The sequence below is a fragment of the Myotis yumanensis genome, unplaced genomic scaffold (assembly GCF_028538775.1).
Source record: "Myotis yumanensis isolate MYYU_CA2020_CCGP unplaced genomic scaffold, mMyoYum1.0.hap1 SCAF_13, whole genome shotgun sequence".
Taxonomy (NCBI): Eukaryota; Metazoa; Chordata; class Mammalia; order Chiroptera; family Vespertilionidae; genus Myotis; species Myotis yumanensis.
Window position 1 is genome coordinate 55723414 of NW_027223764.1, and position 20892 is coordinate 55744305.

General features: G+C 44.2%; 1 protein-coding gene and 1 pseudogene across 2 annotated transcripts in view; both read left to right on the forward strand.

Annotated features, from left to right (window-relative positions):
* The window catches only part of PARG (poly(ADP-ribose) glycohydrolase), a 185661-nt gene that overhangs the window by 113612 nt on the left and 51157 nt on the right, over positions 1-20892 (forward strand). For both annotated transcript variants that reach the window (XM_070433168.1, XM_070433167.1), the window contains exons 10-12: positions 476-555; positions 6978-7038; positions 14766-14841. In XM_070433168.1, the coding sequence (XP_070289269.1) occupies positions 476-555; positions 6978-7038; positions 14766-14841 (217 nt within the window). The remainder of the gene's footprint in view (positions 1-475; positions 556-6977; positions 7039-14765; positions 14842-20892) is intronic.
* Positions 2472-4199, forward strand: LOC139022152 (calcium/calmodulin-dependent protein kinase type II subunit gamma pseudogene; annotated as a pseudogene).

Sequence of the window (20892 nt, forward strand, 5' to 3'; positions counted from 1 at the left end):
AGAGTATATTTGTTTAATTACCAAGGATTGGTCATTCCTCTAATCTAACATCTTGTTATACTGCATGTCATTGTCCTTATTGTTCTTGCCTCCCCAACACAAACAGTCATGTGCAGTCTTTTTCAGATACTGTCTTTGTTCAGTCATTTAACTGCCTAGTAATATTGGGAATTATAAATATATTTGCCATTGGGAAAAAAACAAGTATTAATTCACTGGCTTAATTGTCTTTGGGGGACCAGGTGGTGCCTTCTCCCTGGAGGAAGGTAGACTGGAGAGACGAGTTGTTAGAGTACCATCTGACTTGAACAACTTTTAAGAAGCCTGGTTCTAGTTGCTTTCAGTCCTTTTGAATCCAAACAGTTTTCAGTTCTCTATTATTACAGAATTGCTTTCTGAAAGAATTAATTATTTTATTACTGGGTAGTAATATAGATTTAGTTCTTTGTGAATCTTTGTTTTTGGTCTCTTTCAGGTTGTTTGAAGGACGTTCCTCAAGAAAACCAGAGAAGCTTAAAACGCTCTTCTGCTACTTCAGAAGAGTCACAGAGAAAAGTAAATTCCTTTCATTCTTAACTATAACTTTTATCACTGATGGGGGACAGTTCAGATCAAGAACATTTTGTGCTCAAAGTACACCTTCCTGCCCAAACCAAATAATTCATTATAATCTAGATTTTATATACATGTGTGCCATGAGTGTGTGTGGGTCTTATATGTTCTAAAATTAGAGCAGCGTAACATACCATAATGTGTTTTCATGAATAAAAACAAATTAATATTTTCAAAAGGAAGTATGTTGACCAGGAAATGCATTTTTTGGTGTTCTTTATTTAAAGAAGCATTGACTTTTATAATTAGTTTATTTGTAGAAGTCAAGCAATTCATTGTCTTCCTGCAGGTCCCTCTCTTTTGTGTCCCCTTTAAACCCTTTGCAGGGTTCTTATAAAGCAGTGTTTCACTTAGTGTTCACATGTCTGTCTTCCTCTGTTGAACCTCAACCATCTTGTTTCCCCAGAGGCTAATTGCAGCTCCTAAGGCAGTGGTGGTAAATATCTAACCAGTGCTCTTAGTAACCACTGACTTTAGATTGCTATTGTCACTTCTGTCCTAGGAGCTGGGTAGCTACAGACACTTTGTTAACATCTCTAAGCCTCAATTTCTTCATCTTAATAGAATGATGATAATTATCTCATAGGCTAGTTGTAAATATTAAATGAAGTTACATGCTTAATAAATATTAGCTTTTACCGGTGGGTGGCTTTTCTTACAAGTTGGTTTTAAAGCAAACCAAAACTTCTCAAAAGCTTGCTTTTGCTAACTCTGGTCAAGTGAAATGAGTAATGAATTCTTTTTAGTTCTGGTCATACAGGTTGTGGGATTATCTTGAAACATATCATTGAATCATTTTAAGGTCATTTTTTCCTTTTGTAAGTATCTCTCATTATAGTATATTTAATTGGCACCTCTCCCCCACCCCCCACCCCCAGTGTATTGCTATTGGACATTGTCCCCCCCCCCCCTTTTTTTTTAGGAATCAATTATTAGGATTTGGGAATTTAAGGGAAAATTTTTATATGCTTCTTTGACGGGTTTATTTATTTCTTAGCTTATCAATTTTTAGTTTTGTGCTCAGTACAGAATAAAATATTAAGGAAAATGAAGGCTCATTCAGGCTATGATACATAACACCAAATTAAAATTTGTAATAACTCGTTAGAAAAAAGTACTTTTTTGCTATTCTAAATCTAAATAGAATGAGTTTCATTATTATACTTAGGTAATTCAGTGTTTACTTTTCTGTCCTTGGAGTCAAATCATGTATATCTTCTCTAGGCTTCTCTATGTCTCCTGTAGAAAAGCTAACTTGCCTTTCTACATTTTAGGATTTTAAATAATTTGAGGAAAAAAAGCTAAAGTTTTGTTTTTCTTTAAATATATTTTTATTGATTTCAGAGAGAGAGATGCATCAATGATGAGAGAGAAGCATTAATCGGCTGCCTCTGGCACGCCCCCTACTGTGGATCGAGCCCACAACCAAGGCATGTGCCCTGACCAGGAATCAAACCATGACCTCCTGGTTCATAGGTCGATGCTCAACCACTGAGCCACATTGGCCAGGCTAAAGTTTTGTGTGTTTTTCTTTTTTTCAACTAGAAATTTATAAACCATCCTAAGTGTTAGAAATTAATCACACTGAAAAAATAAGTTGTAATTAGACATTTTATGTTCTGGCTTTTTTACTATATATGGTAATGTAGTTCTTTGTAGAAATATAGAGAAACATGCTATAGGTTTTCAGGATGTAAAGCTACAGGCTTAAGGAAGAAATACTAAGTGGAATAAAAGAGGTTTGCAGTTTAATAATTACCTTATATAGAAGTTCTAGAGTCTACTGAATAGGAACTGTAGGAATGTATTTAGGTCTCCTCCTCTTGCTCCCTTGGTGGGGTGATGGTGACTGTGCACCAATGTCAGCATGGGCTACACTCACCGACAACTACCAGCTCTTCAAGGAGCTTGGCAAAGGTGCCTTCCTGTGGTCCACAGGTGTGTGAAGAAAACCTCCATGCAGCAGTATGCAGCAAAAATCTATACCAAGAAGTTGGTCTGCCCGGGATCACCAGAAACTAGAACGTGAGGCCTGGATATATTGACTTTGGAGACATCCATTGTGCATTCCCATCACAGTATTTCAGAAAAAGGGTTTCACTACCTTGTGTTTGACCTTGTTACTGGTGGAGAGCTGTTTGTAGACATCATATCCAAAGAATCCTACGATGAAGCTGATGCCAGCCACTATTTACATCAGATTTTGGAGAGCGTTAACTACATCCACCAGCATGACATTGTCCACCGGGACCAGAAGCCCGAGAAACTGCTGCTGGTGTGTAAACGCAAGGATGCTGCGGGCAGCTGGCTGATTTTGGCCTAGCCATCCAAGTATAGTGAGAACAGCAGGCTTACTTTGGTTTTGCTGGCACCTCAGCTTACTTGTCTCCTGAAGCCTTTTTTGTTGTTAATCCTCACCTGAGGATATTTTTTCCGTTGATTTTTAGAGAGAGTGGAAGGGAAGGGAAGAGACACAGAGAGAGAAACATCTATGTGAGAGAAACACATCGATTGATTGCCTCTCACATGTGCCCTGACCAGGGCTGGGGACTGAGCCTGCAACTGAGGTATATGCCCTGGACCAGAATTGAACCCATGACTCTTCAGTCTGTGGGCCGATGTTCTATCCACTGAGCAAACAAGCTAGAGCTGTCCCCTGAAGTCTTGAGGAAAGATCCTTATAGAAAACCAGTGGATTTCAGAGCCTGTGGAGTCATCTTGTATATTCTGCTGGTGGGATATCCTCTCTTTCAGGATGAGGATCAACAGAAGCTCTATCAGCAGATCAAGGCTGGAGTCTATGATTTCCCATCCAGAGTGGGACAGTGACCCCTGAAGCCAAGAACTGATCAACCAGATGCTAACCACAACCCTGCAAAACATATCTCAGCTGACTAGGCTCTCAAGCATCCATGGTTCTGCTAATGGTCCACGGTGGTATCCATGATACATCATCAGGAGACTACGGAGTGCTTGCGTAAGTTTGGTGCCCGGAGGAAACTGAAGGGTGGCATCCTCAAGACCATTACTTGTCTCCAGGAACTTTTCAGCTGCCTAAAGCCTATTGAGCAAGAGGTCGGGTGGCGGTGACAAGGCGCCATAAAGCACTATGGTGGGTAACATTACAGATGGGATCAAGGACTCCACAGAGAACTGCAACACCACCACTGAAGATAAGGATCTCAATATGGGAAAACAGGAGATCATCCAAATCACAGAACAACTGATTGGGGCCATCAACAATGGAGATTTTGAGGCCTGCACAAAGATTTGTAATCCAGGACTCACTTCCTTTGAGCCTGAAGGCCTTGGTAACCTTGTGGAGGGAATGAATTTCCGTAAGTTTTGCTTTGAGAATCTTCTGTCCAAGAACAGCAAGTGCATTCATGCCATCATCCTGAACCCACATGTCCATGTGATCAGAGAGGACACAGCTTGAATAGCCTACATCCACCTCAATACATCGATGGGCAGGGTCCACCTCCCACCAGCCAGTCAGAGGAGACCCAGGTCTGGCACCGCTGGGATGGCAAGGGCTCATTGTCCACTGTCACTGCTCAGGGGCCCCTGCCCCACCACTGCAGTGAGCTCAGCCACAGGGTCATTAGGAGATCCCAGCTGGAGGTCGAACCTTTGCAGCCAGTGTCTCTAGAGGATCCCGAGCGACAGCAGCAGTCCTGTTCATTTGAGGTTTAAAACAATTAAATTACAAACCCACCCACTTGCCCTTTGTGTCTGTCTCTGCTGTAACTGAAGTGTTTTACATTTAAGGAGAAAAGATTGTTTTTAAAAAGATGGAAAAAGAAATGTATTTAAAGTACCATATATTTCATCAAATCTAGGATATTATAGATGGTAGGAAGTGCCATTATGTTATGTACCACTAAGAAGGAAAAAACACTCAAGGTGGGGAATCGTTGGAGACCTCTCTGATAAAGCTGGCACACCAAAAGTCTACACCCTTAGTCTAAGGATACATGAGGAGTTAACCTGGCTGTGCAGAAAAGGGACAGTAAGCAAACCACTGCCAGTGTTGGCACTGGGTAGAGAGGGGGAAAAATATCCTCTGAGAATGTGAATCAAGTTTGGGGTCCAAAGTCATATTACCAGTGTGATCCACAAAAGCCTGCAACAGAGGGCTTACTTCAGACTGATCTGAGGTTGGTGGTGCTCTTAGATGATGGCAGAAGCAGATGCACATCTTCTCTGGAAAGGTTTGACTTTAATCCAGACCAAATGCGATGGATAGATACCTTGGACTATGAAAGATGTATTTCATTTTCAGAAATTTAATACATGAAAAAATGTGCTTTTAGAATTGATAAAATACAATTCCATCAGTACCAACTTTTGAGTGTTGCCAAACATCAATATTTGTAATGAGAATCTTGAGACTGAAAGATTTTAAAGGGCTTTCTGAATTAAATTATTTTCAATATAGTTTTAAATGAAGTATCTTATAGGTGGAGTATTTAAAAATTAATGATTCATATGCAGTATATATTTTGAATTATTAAGGAAAACATTTAATCAACCAAAGTAACTTATTCTGGCATGAAAGGTGCCTTTTTATAGAAGAAAGGTAATAGGCATGCTCTCAAGGTGTTTTTGTTATTAATTGAGGCCTGGTGCACGAAATTCGTGTATGGGAGAGGGAGGTCCCTCAGCCCAACCTGCACCCTCTTGCAATCTGGGACCCCTTGGGGGATGTCCGACTGCTGGTTTAGGCCCGATCCCACCGGCAGTTGGACATCCCTCTCACAATCTTGGACCGCTGGCTCCTAACTGCTGGCCTGCCTGATTGACCCTAACCACTCTGTTTGCTTGCCTGGTCGCCCCTAACCACTTGCCTGCCAGCCTGATTGCTCCCTAACTGCTCCCCTGCTAGCCTGATGGCTCCCTAACTGCTCCCCTGCTGGCCTGATCACCCCCTAACTGCCCTCTCCTGCCGGCCTGATCGGCCCTAACTGCCCTCCCGTGCTGGCATGATCACCTCTAACTGCTCTCCCCTGCCGGCCTGATCACCCCTAACCGCCTTTGCCTTGGCCCCCGCCACCGTGGCTTTGTCCGGAAGAGATCAGCATATTACCCTTTTATTAGTATAGATATCTTAAGAACCATGTTTATATGCTTTTACTTTTGCTTTGCCAGTAGTGTTCATTTATGAATTTCTTTTGATCTTTCCTAGTGTATATGAAGGACATTTAATGTTCTTACTTCTCTTACTGACTGATGTTCGTGACTGATAATACTAACATTAGTTTTCTATTAATAGAATTACTTCTCTAGTATTTGAATTGTTTGACTTCTTGTGAGTTTTAAATATGCTATCCATTTGTCTTAAAGATAGACATCTAAATATTTTATAACTCATGTTAACAAAATTCTGTTTTTTAATATAAATACTCCATATGATTTTTGAGTTATTAATGCTTGTGACTGAAAGTACAGAAATGTAGAATCATCCAAAGGAATGAAACGATTGCTAAGCTTTCATTGGAACTCTACCACCATTATCCCTAATAGTTCCTGACATTTCTCTTTGCTTAAGAGCTTAACAAAACAAACAACAACAAAAGGAGAAAACAAAAATGGCCTGGATTTTTTAGTTTATTCTTTGATCGAATCAAACAAATTACTTTTGGCCAGCTGATTTATTTGTTGCTTTTGCTACTAGTTAAAAAATAAACCTAACAAAAAAGGATCATATCCTTTAAAATTTACTGTGTTTTGATCTTATATGTATTGCTACTTGAAAACTATGTCATCTTTCTTCTCTAATCATTTAGAACACAGTAATTCCTCCTTCCGCCTAAGGCACCTTATAAAAAGAGCAATTGCATATCATCTAAGCCCTGGATTTGGCTATGTCACCTCCAAAGGCTTGCCAACAATTTTCTTTTTTTAATCCTAGACATTTTTTTTTTCATTATAAAACATAAGTATGTATACATTCACCAGTTTTTAGATGTAGGGTTAAAGTTCTTCTTTGAGAAAGAGTCCATCTACAGATTAAAATCCACTTTTGTCTTTATTGTGTAAGCTACACCCATTTGCATCTTTTTCCCCAAATTATTTCTTAAAAGTGTTTGCAGTTTAGAAAATGACATTTAAAAAGTACCAGCACTCACATCCTCCTGTTGTGCTGCTGTTTGTGTAGTTTTTTGTTTTAGTGAGGACATGCTATTTCATACTGTAGAGTTTCAACTTACAGAGTTCCTACTGTAAGGATAATATTATTTTAAATCAATCTTCTGTTGTATTCCAAAACTAGTTTTATAGCCATTGTTAGACCCATTCTTTTACTGAATATATGTATAATCTTTTCAAAATCAAAACTTGTTTTTCTTTTATTGCTTTTGTAGAACCTACTGGGTTGGTGACATTTACAAGACAGAGTCTTGAAGATTTTCCAGAGTGGGAAAGGTAATGATAAAAACAATGCTGCAATCTTAGAATTAGAAGAACTGTTTTTACCATGAGAGGATTTTATTTTACAGCCCCTGGAAAGATGTTTTCCAAACTCTTAATTGCTGTTTTGCTAGGCAGTTTCTTCTCATAAGAACCTAACAAAATCCATTGATAGCTCTCATTGTTAGAAAGGTTATGCCTTTTGAATCAAAGTCTGCAACCCTTTGACTTCTTCTACTGTTTTGCCTTAGTTTTGTCTTCTGAAACAAAGTCCTGTTTAGAGGTAAGGAGTTTTGTGCATGAAGACACTGATATTAAATGGAACACCAATATTTGTTGTTCCTTCATATGCTCCTTTTTTGGTTAGTATTTATATTTTATGGCTTTTCTTCCTGGAGAACAAGATTGAGAAATTTTTTGTTTGTTTGTTTGTTTGTTAATCCTCACCTGAGGATTTTTTCCCATTGATTTTTAGAGAAAGTGGAAAGGAGGGGGAGAGTCAGAGAGAGAGAAACATCGATGTGAGACTCATTGGCTGGTTGCCTCCTGCACGCGCCATGACCAGGACCCTGAGATCGAGCGTGTAACCGAGGTACATGCCCTTGACCAGAATCGAACCTGGGACCCTTCAGTCTGTGGGCCGACACTCTATCCACTGAGCCAAACCGGCCAGGGTGGGAAAAAAATTTTTATTAAACTAAAATATAAATAGTAGTTACCTAGAATTTGCCTGATAAGAATTTTGAGGTTTGCCTGTCCATGTGTACTATTGGCAAATTTTGTGGAAGTTGCTAATTTATTGTTTTGTTCTTATTATTTATCTGTAAATACTGAGGAGAATAATAACCAATCTGAGTTCATCAGATTTGTACATTTTTAGTGTCCTGGAATAGTTAACACATTTCCTAGTCTAGAGCAAATCTCCAAAGCACTTAAAGTAGAATGGATCGACTTTTTCAATGCATGTGAGGACATGACTAGACATACTAAATGCATATTTTGAGTGCATTCTGGTTAACCAGTGCTTCTCATTTTCACATTCTAATAAAATTTATTTTAATCCTCACCCGAGGAAATGTTTTTATTGATTTTTGAGAGGGAGAAGGGAGAGGAAGAGAGAGAGAGAGAGAGAATCTCTTGCTTCCCATACGAGCTCAGACAGGGATCAAACCCACAACCTGGGTATGTGCCCTGACTGGGAATCAAATCTGCAACCCTTTGGTGCACGGGACTATGCTCCAACCAGCTGAGCCACACTAGCAGGTCTAATAATTTTTATTGTAGTTTTGAATTGTTTTGTTTGGAGTAAGTGATGAAAGAGACTCACTCTTAAGGGAGTTAACTTAAGAAGGCACATCTGCTTAGGTGGCTCTCCCATGGTGTCTTCGTTCATCAAACATGTTTATTTGTGAGGTGAAAGAAAAATAAACTTACTTTAGGAGGCTGACTGCATGGCTGAGATGATTATTAATAGGGGGAAATGGATAAAAGACCAAACACCTGAAGAAAAACAGAAGCAAAATTGAGCCAAAAAGGAAGAGAGCATGAACAGCATTTTGGAGTCATGGCATATTAGAGATTAAAGTTATCCCAGGAAATCATTGGGTCCGGGGCCTACTAAAAATATTGTCAGCTCTATACTACCTGTGACAGGTGGAGACTAGGCAGCTTCAGTGGTGGGAAGTACACAACTTCACCTCACTCGGCTGCTTGTGTTATTATCCAATACTGTCATTCACTAAAAAAGTCTGTCTTTCCAATAATCCCTCTCTTCCCATTCCTGGTTCTTCTAGAGCTACAATAAGTAAATTTAATTTTCTTTAACGTTCAGCCTTCCTTCATGTATCTTAATGCTTTCTTGACTCACCACACCTATAACAATGCACACAGGTACATACAAACCTTATTCATTTCTTCTATTTCACATATAATGTGAATTCTAAATGCTTTATTTCTGCTATTTACATACCCCAGACCATTGGTCCCTCTTAAAATATGGTGCCTAGATCTAAAAGTAACAATCTGCTATGTTCTCTGCCCAGGTCAGGGTACAGAGGATTGCTCTTCTTAGATCTTCAATTAGTCTGTAATAGGAATACAGATGTTTTGTTCATGTCACTTCCATGTAGATTTTATAGGTCATTCAGAGGGCTTGTTTTCAGTTCAGCTCAGGATCGCCTCTGCATTCGTCATTTATTTGATTCTAATGTGAAAGTACACTCGTTTACACATTGCCATCTGGGAGTGAAGGGATAGGTCAAAATGCAGAAATCTGCAAGGTGTTGTGTCAGTGAGATAATTTTGCCCCTAAATACGATCAAGATACTCCCCTTAACTTTGATAGACAGAATTTAACTTGGTAGCCTTTCTAGCTTTTTGTTCTCTGTTTTGTTTTAGTTGCTTTATAAGTGAGTTAGAGAATATAATTAATATCCATCTCCCAGACTCCACAGAACCAGAAACATGCATTCACTTATAGAGGAAGGATGAAGAGGAGATGAGGATTCTTGGTGTTTCAAGAGTAAGGGGCTAAATGGGTGCCAGGAAGTTAGAGGCTTTCTGATGACCAAGTTTCTGACATCTTATAGTTAACCTTTTGATTATCAGTAAATCCCTTAGCCAGGCTTAGTTAATCACCAACAGCCAGAATAGGCTGTGTCTTTGATTCCTGGAACAGTGAAATGGAGAATTTTCTAGGGCTAGAAGGAGAGACCTGCTTTAAAAAGCTAGAAGGATGCTTAAAAAAAACAAAAACCTGCCTGGCTGGCATTGCTCAGTGTTTGAGCATTATCCTATGAACCAGGAAGTCATGATTCGATTTTCGGTCAGGGCACATGCCCAGATTGTGGGTTCGATCCCCAGTAGGAGGCATGCAGGAGGCAGCCAATCAATGATTCTCTCTCATCATTGATGTTTCTATTGCTCTCTCTCTCTCTCTCTCTTCCTCTCTAAAATAAAAAAATATACATATTAAAAAAAACAAAATCTCTGCCCCGTTTTTAGCTATTTCATAATTTTATTGAGAACTGTGCTGTAAGTTGACAACTTCAGTCATAGAGAATCATTGACAACAGTTGAGATTTCTGTTTTGAAATCCTGATTGACAAACCAGAGGTTTCTGGATCATGCTTTTTTAGCTTTTCAGTAGTATCCTCAAAGGTGGTCTCCTCTGGAATAAAATGACTAGGAAAATGGGGACTCCCCCCTAAAAGGAAGTTAAAAAGTCAAACTTATAATACAATTTTTACGAGAGATTTATAATGTAATTTATTCTAAAAGTATTGCATACTGGTTAAGAGCTTGAACCATTGATTTAGGCTACCTGGGTTTAAATCTTTATTGCTTCATTTACTAGCCTTGGGCAGGTAACTTGACTGCTTTCTGTGCCTTGTTTTCCCATCTGTGAAAGGAGGGAGTGATAGGGTTGTGAGGATTAAATGAGTTAATACAAATTAGACTCTTATAACAGAACATATATTGACTTACCTTCTGAGTTTAAGGCTATCAGTCTGAAATGTATTTAGACTCATTGAAACCAAGAAAAAAGCAAGTCACAGTAAGTAAATAGTGCTTCCTCAGCTAAACTGTTTTTAAAAATATATAATTGTTGCCTTGGCCAGTGTGGCTTAGAATATTGGCCTGCACACCCAAGGGTCGTGGGTTCGATTCCCACTCAAGGGCACATACCTGAGTTGCAGGTTCGATTCCTGACCCAGTCCAGACACATGCAGGAGGCAACCAACCAATGTGTCTCTCTCACATCAATGTTTCTCTCTCTCTATCTCTATCGTCCTTTATCTCTCTCTCTCTCTCTCCATTCCCCCTCCCTACTTCCCTTTCTCTCTCTAAAAATCAATAGGAAAAATTATCCTCAGGTGAGGATTGGCAACAATTACACACACACACACACACACACACACACCCTATATAATAAAAGAGAAACATGCAAATTAACCATCCCTCTGCTACGCTCAAGCCACGCCCACCAGCCAGTTGGGAGTGAGTATGCAAATTAACCCAACTAAGATGGCGGCAGCCATGGAGCTGGAGTGAACAGGAGGCGATGGAGGAAGCCAAGCTTCCCACCTGCCCTGGCCAGCCCTGGGCTATGCTCAAGGGTACAAAGTTTCAATTATAGAAGATAAATAAAACCCAGAAAAAGAAAAAAAGGAGAGGCTGGGAGCTTGGGTAACCGGGGGCCGTGGCCAGCCTGAAAACGGTCATCAGCCCCTCACCCAGGCTGGCCAGGCACCCCAGCAGGACCCCCACCCTGATCCAGGACACCCTTCAGGGCAAACCAGCTGGCCCCCACCCGTGCACCAGGTCTCTATCCTATATAGTAAAGGGGTAATATGCAAATTGACCCTAACGGCAGAATGACTGGGAATGACTGGTCACTATGACACACACTGACCACCAGGGGGCAGACGCTCAATGCAGGAGCTGCCCCCTGGTGGTCAGTGTGCTCCCACAGGGGCAGCTCTGCTCAGCCATAAGCCAGGCTGACGGCTGCCAGCACAGCGGTGGTGGCAGGAGCTTCTCCCGCCTCCTCAGCAGCGCTAAGGATGTCCAGCTGCAGCTTAGGCCTGCTTCCCACTGGCAAGTGGACATCCCCCGAGGGCTCCTGGGCTGCCAGAGGGCCTCTGGAGTGTTTGGGCCTGTCACCTGGCCAGGGGCCGCAGGGCCGAGCAGCGAGGCACGGTCCGCCCACTCTGGCGGCCGATCCAGCCTCGCCACTCCGCCGCCGATGGAGTGTCCCAAGGCAGCGGACACGGGAGCAGAGCCGAGGCAGCGGAGAAGGGCGGGCTTCGCTCCCTTCTCGGCTTCGCTCTGGCCGCAGGAAGCCATATTCTTGCAGGAATAGGCCCGAGGAAGCCCTATTCTTGCAGGAATCTTCCTGCAACGGCCTGTAGAGTGTGTGTGTGTGTGTGTGTGTGTGTGTGTGTGTGTGTGTTTATATATATATATATATAATTCCCTTATCCCCCTCCCAAATTAATGCCACCCTTATAAAAGTTAGGGGTTTGGATTTCATCTTTTACATTCTGTTATAATTTATATTTTTATATAATAACTAATAGGGAAAAATCTAAGGAAAAATGTCATCATGAAACTAATCAAAGGGAATTGGCTTTTTAATATAATGTAAGCCTGATAAACACTCTAATGAAGAAAAAAGTTTTTCCTTGAATCTCTTAAGATCCCTAGCTGGGTCTGAAAATTAAACTGACCAAACAGATTAACAGGAGAAAAGCATACAAATTTATTTTATACTAGAGGCCCGGTGCACAAAAATTTGTGCACTCGGGGGGAAGAGGGGGTCCCTCAGCCCGGCCTGTGCCCTCTTGCAGTCTGGGACCCCTCAGGAGATAACGACCTGCTGGCTTAGGCCTGCTCCTGGGTGGCAGAGGGCAGGCCCAATCCCTAGGTGCAGCCCCTGGTCGGGCTCAGAGCAGGGCCGATTGGGGAGTTGGGGCGCCACCCCCTGTCATGCACAGAGCAGGGCGGATGGGGAGGTTGTGATGCCACCCCTAGTCACGCTCAGGGTAGGGCCGATTGGGGGGTTGGGGCACCGCCCTCTGTCACACTCAAGGCAGGGTCGATAGGGAAGTTGCGGCGCCACCCCCTGTCATGCACAGAGCAGGGCCGATCAGGGGGTTGGGGCGCTGCCCCCTGTCACACACAGATCAGGGACCATCGGGGGTTGGGGCGCTGCCCCTTGTCATGCACAGAGCAGGGTCAATCAGGGGTTTTGGGAGCTCCCCCCTGTCATGCACAGAGCAGGGCTGATCAGGGGGTTGGGGAGCTGCCCCCTGTCACACACAGAGCAGGGCCAATCAGGGGGTTGAGGAGCTCCCCCCTGTCACACACAGAGTAGGGCCAATAGGGGAGCTGGGGCACCGCCCCCTGTCACACACAGAGCAGGGCCCGTGGGGGGGGGGTGGTAGTTGAGGCGCCACACCCTGTCACACGCGGGGCAGGGCCGATGGGGAGGTATGGCTCTACCCCGTCTCACATAGAGCAGGGCCGGTGGGGGGGTTGGGGCGCCGCCACTGTCACACACAGAGCCGCAGGGCAATCGGGGTTGGGGCGCCGCCCTCTATCACCCACAGAGCAGGGCTGATCAGGGGGTTGGGGCGCTGCCCCCTGTCACACACAGAGCCGCAGGGCTGATCAGGGGGTTGGGGCACTGCCCCCTGTCACACACAGAGCTGCAGGGCAATCAGGGGGTTGGGGCGCCGCCCTCTATCACCCACAGAGCAGGGCTGATCAGGGTTGGGGCGCTGCCCCCTGTCACACACAGAGCCGCAGGGCAATCAGGGCGTTTGGGCGTTGCCCCCTGTCACGCTGATCCCGGTGCCGGGAGGCCTCGCGGCTCCGCTGATCCCACCCGGCAGGGTCACAGATCCGGGTCCCAGACCGCAGACAGCCTTGCCTGCTGCCGCCTGCCTTCAGTATGCAAATTAGCCGCCATCTTGTTGCTTCAGGGTGGGGGTCCCCACTGGGGTGCCTGGCCAGTCTGGGTGAGGGGCTGAGGGCCGTTTTCAGGCTGGTGGGCAACTGAAGCTCCAAACCTCTCCTTTTTTTCTTTTTTTTTTATTCTGGCATTTATTTACCTTCTATGGCTGTCACTGGAGCTGAGAGCCGGCTTTCTCTCTGAGGCTCGGCTGAAAGCAGGTTTCTGGCCTTTGTTTTCTGTATTCGAAACAATGTTGCGACTCCAGCTCTGAGATCCCGGCTGACTGACAGGAGCTTTCTGGAGTTTTGTTTATCTTCTGTAAATGTTACTATGTTTCCAACTGAAGCTCAGAGGCCGGGGGGAACGTTGGAGTCCACAGCAAGCCTCCTGTTAGCTTCCAGCTGCCTGGCTGCCGGCCGCCATCTTGGCTGACAGTTAATTTGCATAAGGATACGCTGATTAGCCAATGGGAAGGGTAGCGGTCGTACGCCAATTACCATGTTTATCTTTTATTAGTGTAGATAAGTTTACATGACATGGGAGCCTTCATAAGGAAAGGAAGACCTAAAGAAATAGACGTCTGTACTTTTAGGCTAGGTTTGATGGAGAGTAGACAGTTGCGGATGGATTGAGGGATAGGAGGCAATTATAGTAAACTGGTGGAGATACCATGGCCCCTTTGTCTTTGTTAGGATTCTTTTTGGGAACCCATTTGTGTTTGAAGATAAGGATGCTGTTTTCCTCTGGGTATAAGGAGGGTACCTCTCACATGAGGGTTCATAGCCTGTTTCAGGGAAGAAGGGAGGTTCAAGTGACCTTCTTCTGCTGTTTTCTCAAACCTCTTCCGCTTAAAATATTGAATATGCTAAGGTGTAGCGTGTCCTGAACTTCATAAACACCTCAGTGACCATGGTGTATGGAAATGAAAGAAAATAATTGTGACTTACCAGTAGTAGGTTCATCTGTCAATTTTATTAATATAAAAATACTATAGATCAGAATTTCTGTGGCATATATTTTCATCAAGACATATCCCCCCCCACACACACACAGTTATCAAACTAGTGAAAATAGAGCCCATCTGAGAATCATATGTGATTTATTACCAACTTTTTCTTTATTTTTTATTAGGTTGTCAACTCTAACAGTAGACATCTGTTTCTGGTTTTTGAAATTTGGAGTGCTTTCAAATTTTTTAGTAGATAATTTATATTTTAAAATTCTTCAGTAGTGAATCCCTGTCATTAAAAAAATAAATAAGGGAATTTTTTTTTCCTTATAGGTGTGAAAAACCCCTGACTCGACTGCATGTCACTTATGAAGGTACCATAGAAGGAAATGGTCAAGGCATGCTACAGGTGGGTGAATCCCAGCAGCATGCTTGTGTTTGGGACTTTTGTCAAGCTTTTGACAGCAAAAAGCGTTTGAAAGCTGTTTATTTATCTTCTAATTTAATGCAAAAAAGCACGATAGCAGAATGGAGAAAAACACCAAACAGATCATCTTGACAGCTGTGGTAATATTGTTGCTTGCCAGCGTACATTCTCTGTTTCTTACATGAGCCTCTTTTTAAAAAAGCCTTTGACAGTAAATCTCAAGATCTGGACAACATCAGACCTCTTGGTTCAGACATAGATTGTGGATTGACAGTGGATGAAGTTCCCAGGGTATGGTCTTGACAAGCTGTCACAGGATGGTTTTGTTCTTTTTCTTTAAAGGCTCTTGCTCTGCCCTAAATGATGACCAGCTTGAGATGTTTTTCTGCCACCAACCTTGTTTAGGTTTAGGAGACAGACGTCTAAAACTGATTGATAAGAAAGTCCTTTCTCCCATATGTAATCATTATAGGCACGTGAACCAACTATGCTTGCTGACTTTTCTCTGTTGTAGATCTGCTGTCTTTTCCCAGTTGTAGAGCAGGTAATTTTGTCCATCTCTCAATCTTTGTTATTAATTTGTGTTACTGCCTTTATTTAAAAAAATATTTTTGGATAGTCCGGTTGCCCGGAGGCTCCCCGTTGCAGAGCATACAGATGGAGGGGGAACGATGACTACAAACAAGATGGCCTTCTTCCCCGACCCGACCTCCTTCCCAGGCACTCACACGCCCTCCTGTCCACAACCCTCCGCGTGTGTGGTACCTGACGGGAGTCGCAGTCCGTCTGCTGCCTTCCCGCTGCCATTTCTACTTCTCAGGAACAATGGAAAGGTGAAAAGGAACGAGGACTACAAACAAGATGGCTGCAGAGGGGCGTACAACCTGACTAGTAGCCGATCTCATGAGGGAATCGGTATCTTTCAAGTCGTGAGGGTTCCAGGGAGAAGGCCCTGAGGTCATGCAAAACCCCCGCCCCGCCTTCGGAAGTCACCAACTCTCAGTTTTCACATCTGAAAAATGGGGATAATGCTACCCACCTCCAAGCAGAGCTAGGAGTGTAAAGACAATGGTTACGAGAGTTCCCAGCTCAGGGCCTGCCATGGGGCACGTAGTGGTGGTCCCAGTTTCAAGCTCCGTCTTAGCCCAGTTGTTCTGGGCTCCCAGGAGTCCATCATGCTGGAAGTGCGCTCCTGGCGGGCAGGCTATCTATCCCCAGTTGAACCTCCTTCTCTCCCCGCACCCCGCTCGGTCTGGTCCTCCAGCGTCCACTACCGAGCACTGCTCCTAGGGGGCGCCCATTCTCCACTTCAATCTGAGGTTGTAGGCGCTGCCTACTGCCCAGCCTCCTCTCCTCTCCTGCCAGCTTTGGAGGGATCCTCCTAACCTCAGCTGCCAAAGCAAACGGAACTGCTTTCCACCTCTCTGCCTTCTTGCCTGCCTTTTCTACCTGGGAAAGGGTCCTTCGAAAGACTCGATGGGTCTGGCGCTGGCCAGTAAGGTGTGAAACCCTAAGTTTGCAGGGGCTGAACTGAGAGGCTCCTCCTAGCTCACGTTTATCAGTCAGGAAGTCATGCTGTCAGAAGGATTGTCTCTGTGTCCTCATTGTTTTAGCTTCGGCTTGCACGATTACTTCAGGAAAGCTTGGGAACGGTTCCCTCTGCCTGTTAGGCCCTTCCCCTCCTCCTGTTCCACTTCTCCACCCAAATAATTACCCTCAGGTCTCTGTTTAAATGCCACTGTCCCAACGAAGCTTCCTGTAATTCCCATTTGAGATTCTCTTATTGACTCTTCTGCTGGATTATAAGTTTCATGAGAAATCCACCTCACGTTAAGTGCTTCCAGCATCTCATTTGATCCTCGTAAGAATGCTGTGAGGTAGAATTCCATTTTGTAGATGAGAAAACTGAGGCTGAGAATGGATGAGTTGAAGTCAGGATTCAAACCCAAGACTCCAGAGTCCGTCTTCGTAACTACTGGAACATCCGCAAACTGATCAAATCCAACCCATGTGCATGTTTGGTTTGGCACAACAACAACAAATTCTCATGAAAAAATGGATTTTTACTTTAATTTGAAATCCTGAAGTCTAGCAACTGGGTGGGTAGAGGGAAATGGCAGAGTTAGATTATAAAGATATAAGAAATGCCCTGGCTGGTTTGGCTCAGAGGGTAGAGCGTTGGCCTGCAGACTGGAGGATCCTGGGCTGGATTCCAGTCAAGGCACATGCTCGGGTTGCTGGCTTGATCTCCAGTGGGGGGCGTGCAGGAGGCAGCCAATCGATGGTTCTCTCTCATCATTGATGTCTCTATCTCCCTCTCCCTCTCTGAAATCAATAAAAATATATTTAAAAAAAAAAAATATTTTTGGGAAAAGGTGTCAACAAGTAAAACACCCTGTGTATCTAGCTTTAAATTGATATAACCTAACCTGAATACCTGTTTTCCTTTGCTTTAAAGTGATTTTTACTTACAATCACTAATAAGAGAAAATGTTAGTGACTTTTGTTCTTATTCCATTTATAAGAGCATTGTAATATCAATTTTCTCTGAAAGAATTTTGTATATCATCTCATAGTGGGAATGGCTGATTTTTCTTCTTCAATCCTTATTTGTTGCATTTACAGAGTGGGGCAAAAGTAGGTTTGCAGTTTGTATGGAAAATAATACAATAATCCTATATAATAAAGAGGTAATATGCAAATTGACCATCACAAGATGGCTGGCAGGGGAGGGCAGTTAGGGGCGACCAGGCCAGCAGGGGAGGGTAGTTGGGGGCGACCAGGCCGGCAGGGGAGGGCAGTTGTGGGGGGGAACAGGCCTGCAGGGGCGGGCAGTTGGGGGAGAACAGGCCTGCAGGGGAGGACAGTTAGGGGCAACCAGGCTGGCAGGGGAGGTCAGTTGGGAACGACCAGGCCTGCAGGGGAGGGCAGTTGAGGGCGACCAGGTTGGCAGGGGAGGGCAGTTGGGGGTGACCGGTCGGCAGGGGAGGGCAGTTGGGGGCGATCAGGCCAGCAGGGGAGGGCAGTTAGGGGTAATCAGGCAGGCAGGCAGGCGAGTGGTTGGGAGTCAGCAGTCCCAGATTGTGAGAGGGATGTCTGACTGCCAGTTTAGGCCCGATCCCTATGGGCCTAAACCGGCAGTCGGACATCCCTCGAGGGGTCCCAGATTGTAGAGGGTGCAGGCCAGGCTGAGGAGCCCTCCATTCCCTGCACGAATTCCGTGCACCGGGCCACTAGTCTATATATATAAAAGCCTAAACGACTGGTCACTATGGCGCACACTGACCACCAGGGGGCAGATGCTCAACGCAGCAGATGCTCAACGCAGGAGCTGCCCCCTGGTGGTCAGTGCACTCCCACAGCCAACCTCCCTCGGTCCCCCTCCCCCCCTTTCCCTTCGCCGGCCAACCTCCCATGGTCCCTCCCCCCAGCTGGCTTGCCCCAATCAGGACTGGGCGAGATGGCCCCTATCGGCCCCGATCACTGGCCAAGCCAAGGACCACCCGTGCACGAATTCATTCACTGGGCCTCTAGTTTGAGATAATGAAAATGCTTAGGAAACTGAATTAATATTTGTCCTATACTTAAAATTTGTTTTAAATTTGTATTTAATCAGTACCTTTCTATTTAAAACAATAATTTTAAAATATGGGTAAAATTTGTTTCAAATGAATATCACTTTTTCCCACATTTTCATCTTGATGACATTCTTTCCTACATTAAAGTCTTATATTAACTGAGGGAGTCTTAATACACACAAAAATTAACAAAGCTACTGCTAGTTAGCACTGCAGGAATGCTGACCTTTCATTACAGTACAATTCAACAAGGAATTACTTAACAACATTCAAAGTTGAGATTCTCCCCACTTTCCTGGAACATATTATAGAAGAAATATGAAACCTCAGTAGATTAAGAGAATACCATAAAGGCTTCTATTAATTGTGCTCCCTCCTCATGCCATGTATCCCCAGGAGGTCAAGGAATATTGTATTGCAGTGCCACAAAGCTTCTTGTGTAGCATACTAATTACATTATGCTGAATGGCAACAACAACAAAACCTCTAAGGAGTGTTATCATTTCTCTCTTTTCATCAAGTTATAATTCAGAAACTGAGTAATCTGAACAAGTAGCTTTAAAGTGAGTTGGAAAATGACTAGCTAAAAATAAAGAAGCACTCACATGCTGTTTTCATGTACTGGAACCATTTTCTCACCTGTAGTAGCCTTTTATTAGGAACTTTTTATGTAGTAGAAACTTTGATTTTCTAAAAGACTCCTCCTGCTTTCAGGCATATTGAGTTTAGTGTATTTATTTGTGTGAATAACTATCAAGTAATAAATGTTGGCCTTTTATTATAGCATGTACACGGAATATATTTCATTTATCATTACCAAGTAGTACATAAGTTGGGTAGAGCTTATCTTTCTATTTTGATTATTTACCTTGTTCCAGTAAAAATTAACAGTAAAAATTAAGTTTTGCTAATCTCAAACCTTCTTTGTTTTTTATTTTTATTTATAATACCATTATACTTAGTCAGTTTCTCAATTTTTAAGTGCTGTCCATTTTATTTCTTTGCTGCATCTCTCTTTCCTTCACTTTCCTTCCCACTGACCTATTTGAGGAACTAATATAGCTTGTATAAACTATCCAGTAGTCACCTAATCAGCCTCCACTTTTAATTTTATACTTTTTCGGTTTATTCTTTAAACTTTACCCTGAATTATCTCCCTAAAGTCCAGGTTCTTTGTTGTTACTTTTCTTTTTAGAATCTTTTCTAGAACCTTCAGAATTAAGTAAAAATTTCCTGGACCCCAGATCACTTCATCACCAATATAACCCTCCCCATACTCTACATTACAAACACGCATGAGGAGTCTGCTTCCATTCTCCTCAGACAGCTCCTTACTTTTGGTTTCTCCTATGTCCCGCATCCTGAAAATCAGCAAAATCCAGATTGAATGACATGTCCTCTTGTAATGCTCTCTATTCTCCTTCCCATGCTTATTTTATTACATTGTACTAGAGGCCCGGTGCATGGGATCATGCACCAGTTGGGTCCCTCGGCCTGGTCTGTGCCCTCTTGCAATCGTGCCAAAACCCAGCAGTCCGAGGGATGTAGCAGTGCCAAGCAGCAGGCGGCTGGGAGGAGCCCCAGCTGGGGCTGGACACAGCTCTGCTGCCGCTCATCCCGCCCCACTGCCCCTGCCGTGCTGCCACTTGGTAGTGCTGCCGCAGAGGCGGGAGAGGCTCCCGCTGCCACAGCTGTGCTTGCCAGCCATGAGCCCGGCTTCTGGCTGAGCGGCGCTCCTGCTGTGGGAGTGCACTGACCACCAGGGGGGCAGCTCCTGCATTGAGCATCTGCCCCCTGGTGGTCAGTACACATCATAGTGACTGGTCATTTTGGTCGTTCAATCGTAATGGTCACTTAGGCTTTTATATATATACTAGAGGCCTGGTGCACAAAAATTTGTGCACTCAGGGGGGAGAGGGGGTCCCTCAGCCCGGCCTGTGACCTCTCGCAGTCTGGGACCCCTCAGGGGATGTCCACCTGCTGGCTTAGGCCCGCTCCCCGGGGGATTTGGCCTAAGATGGCAATCAGACATCCCTCTGGCAGCCCGGCAGCCTTCGGGGGATGTCCACTTGCCAGCGGGGAGCAGGCCTAAACTGCAGTCGGACATCCTTAGTGCTGCTGAGGAGGTGGGAGAGGCACCGCTGTACTGGCAGCCATCAGCCTGGCTTGTGGCTGAGCAGAGCTCCTCCCATGTGAGAGCGCCCTGAAAACCAGAGAGGAGCTCCTGCATTGAGCGTCTGCCCCCTGGTGGTCAGTGTGTGTCATAGTGACCGGTCATTCCCAGTCTTTCTGCTGTTAGGGTCAGTTTGCATATTACCCTTTTACTATATAGGATAGAGGCCTGGTGCACGGGTGGGGGCCAGCTGGTTTGCCCTGAAGGGTGTCCCGGATCAGGGTGGGGGTCCCGCTGGGGTGCCTGGCCAGCCTGGATGACGGGCTGATGGCTGTTTGCAGC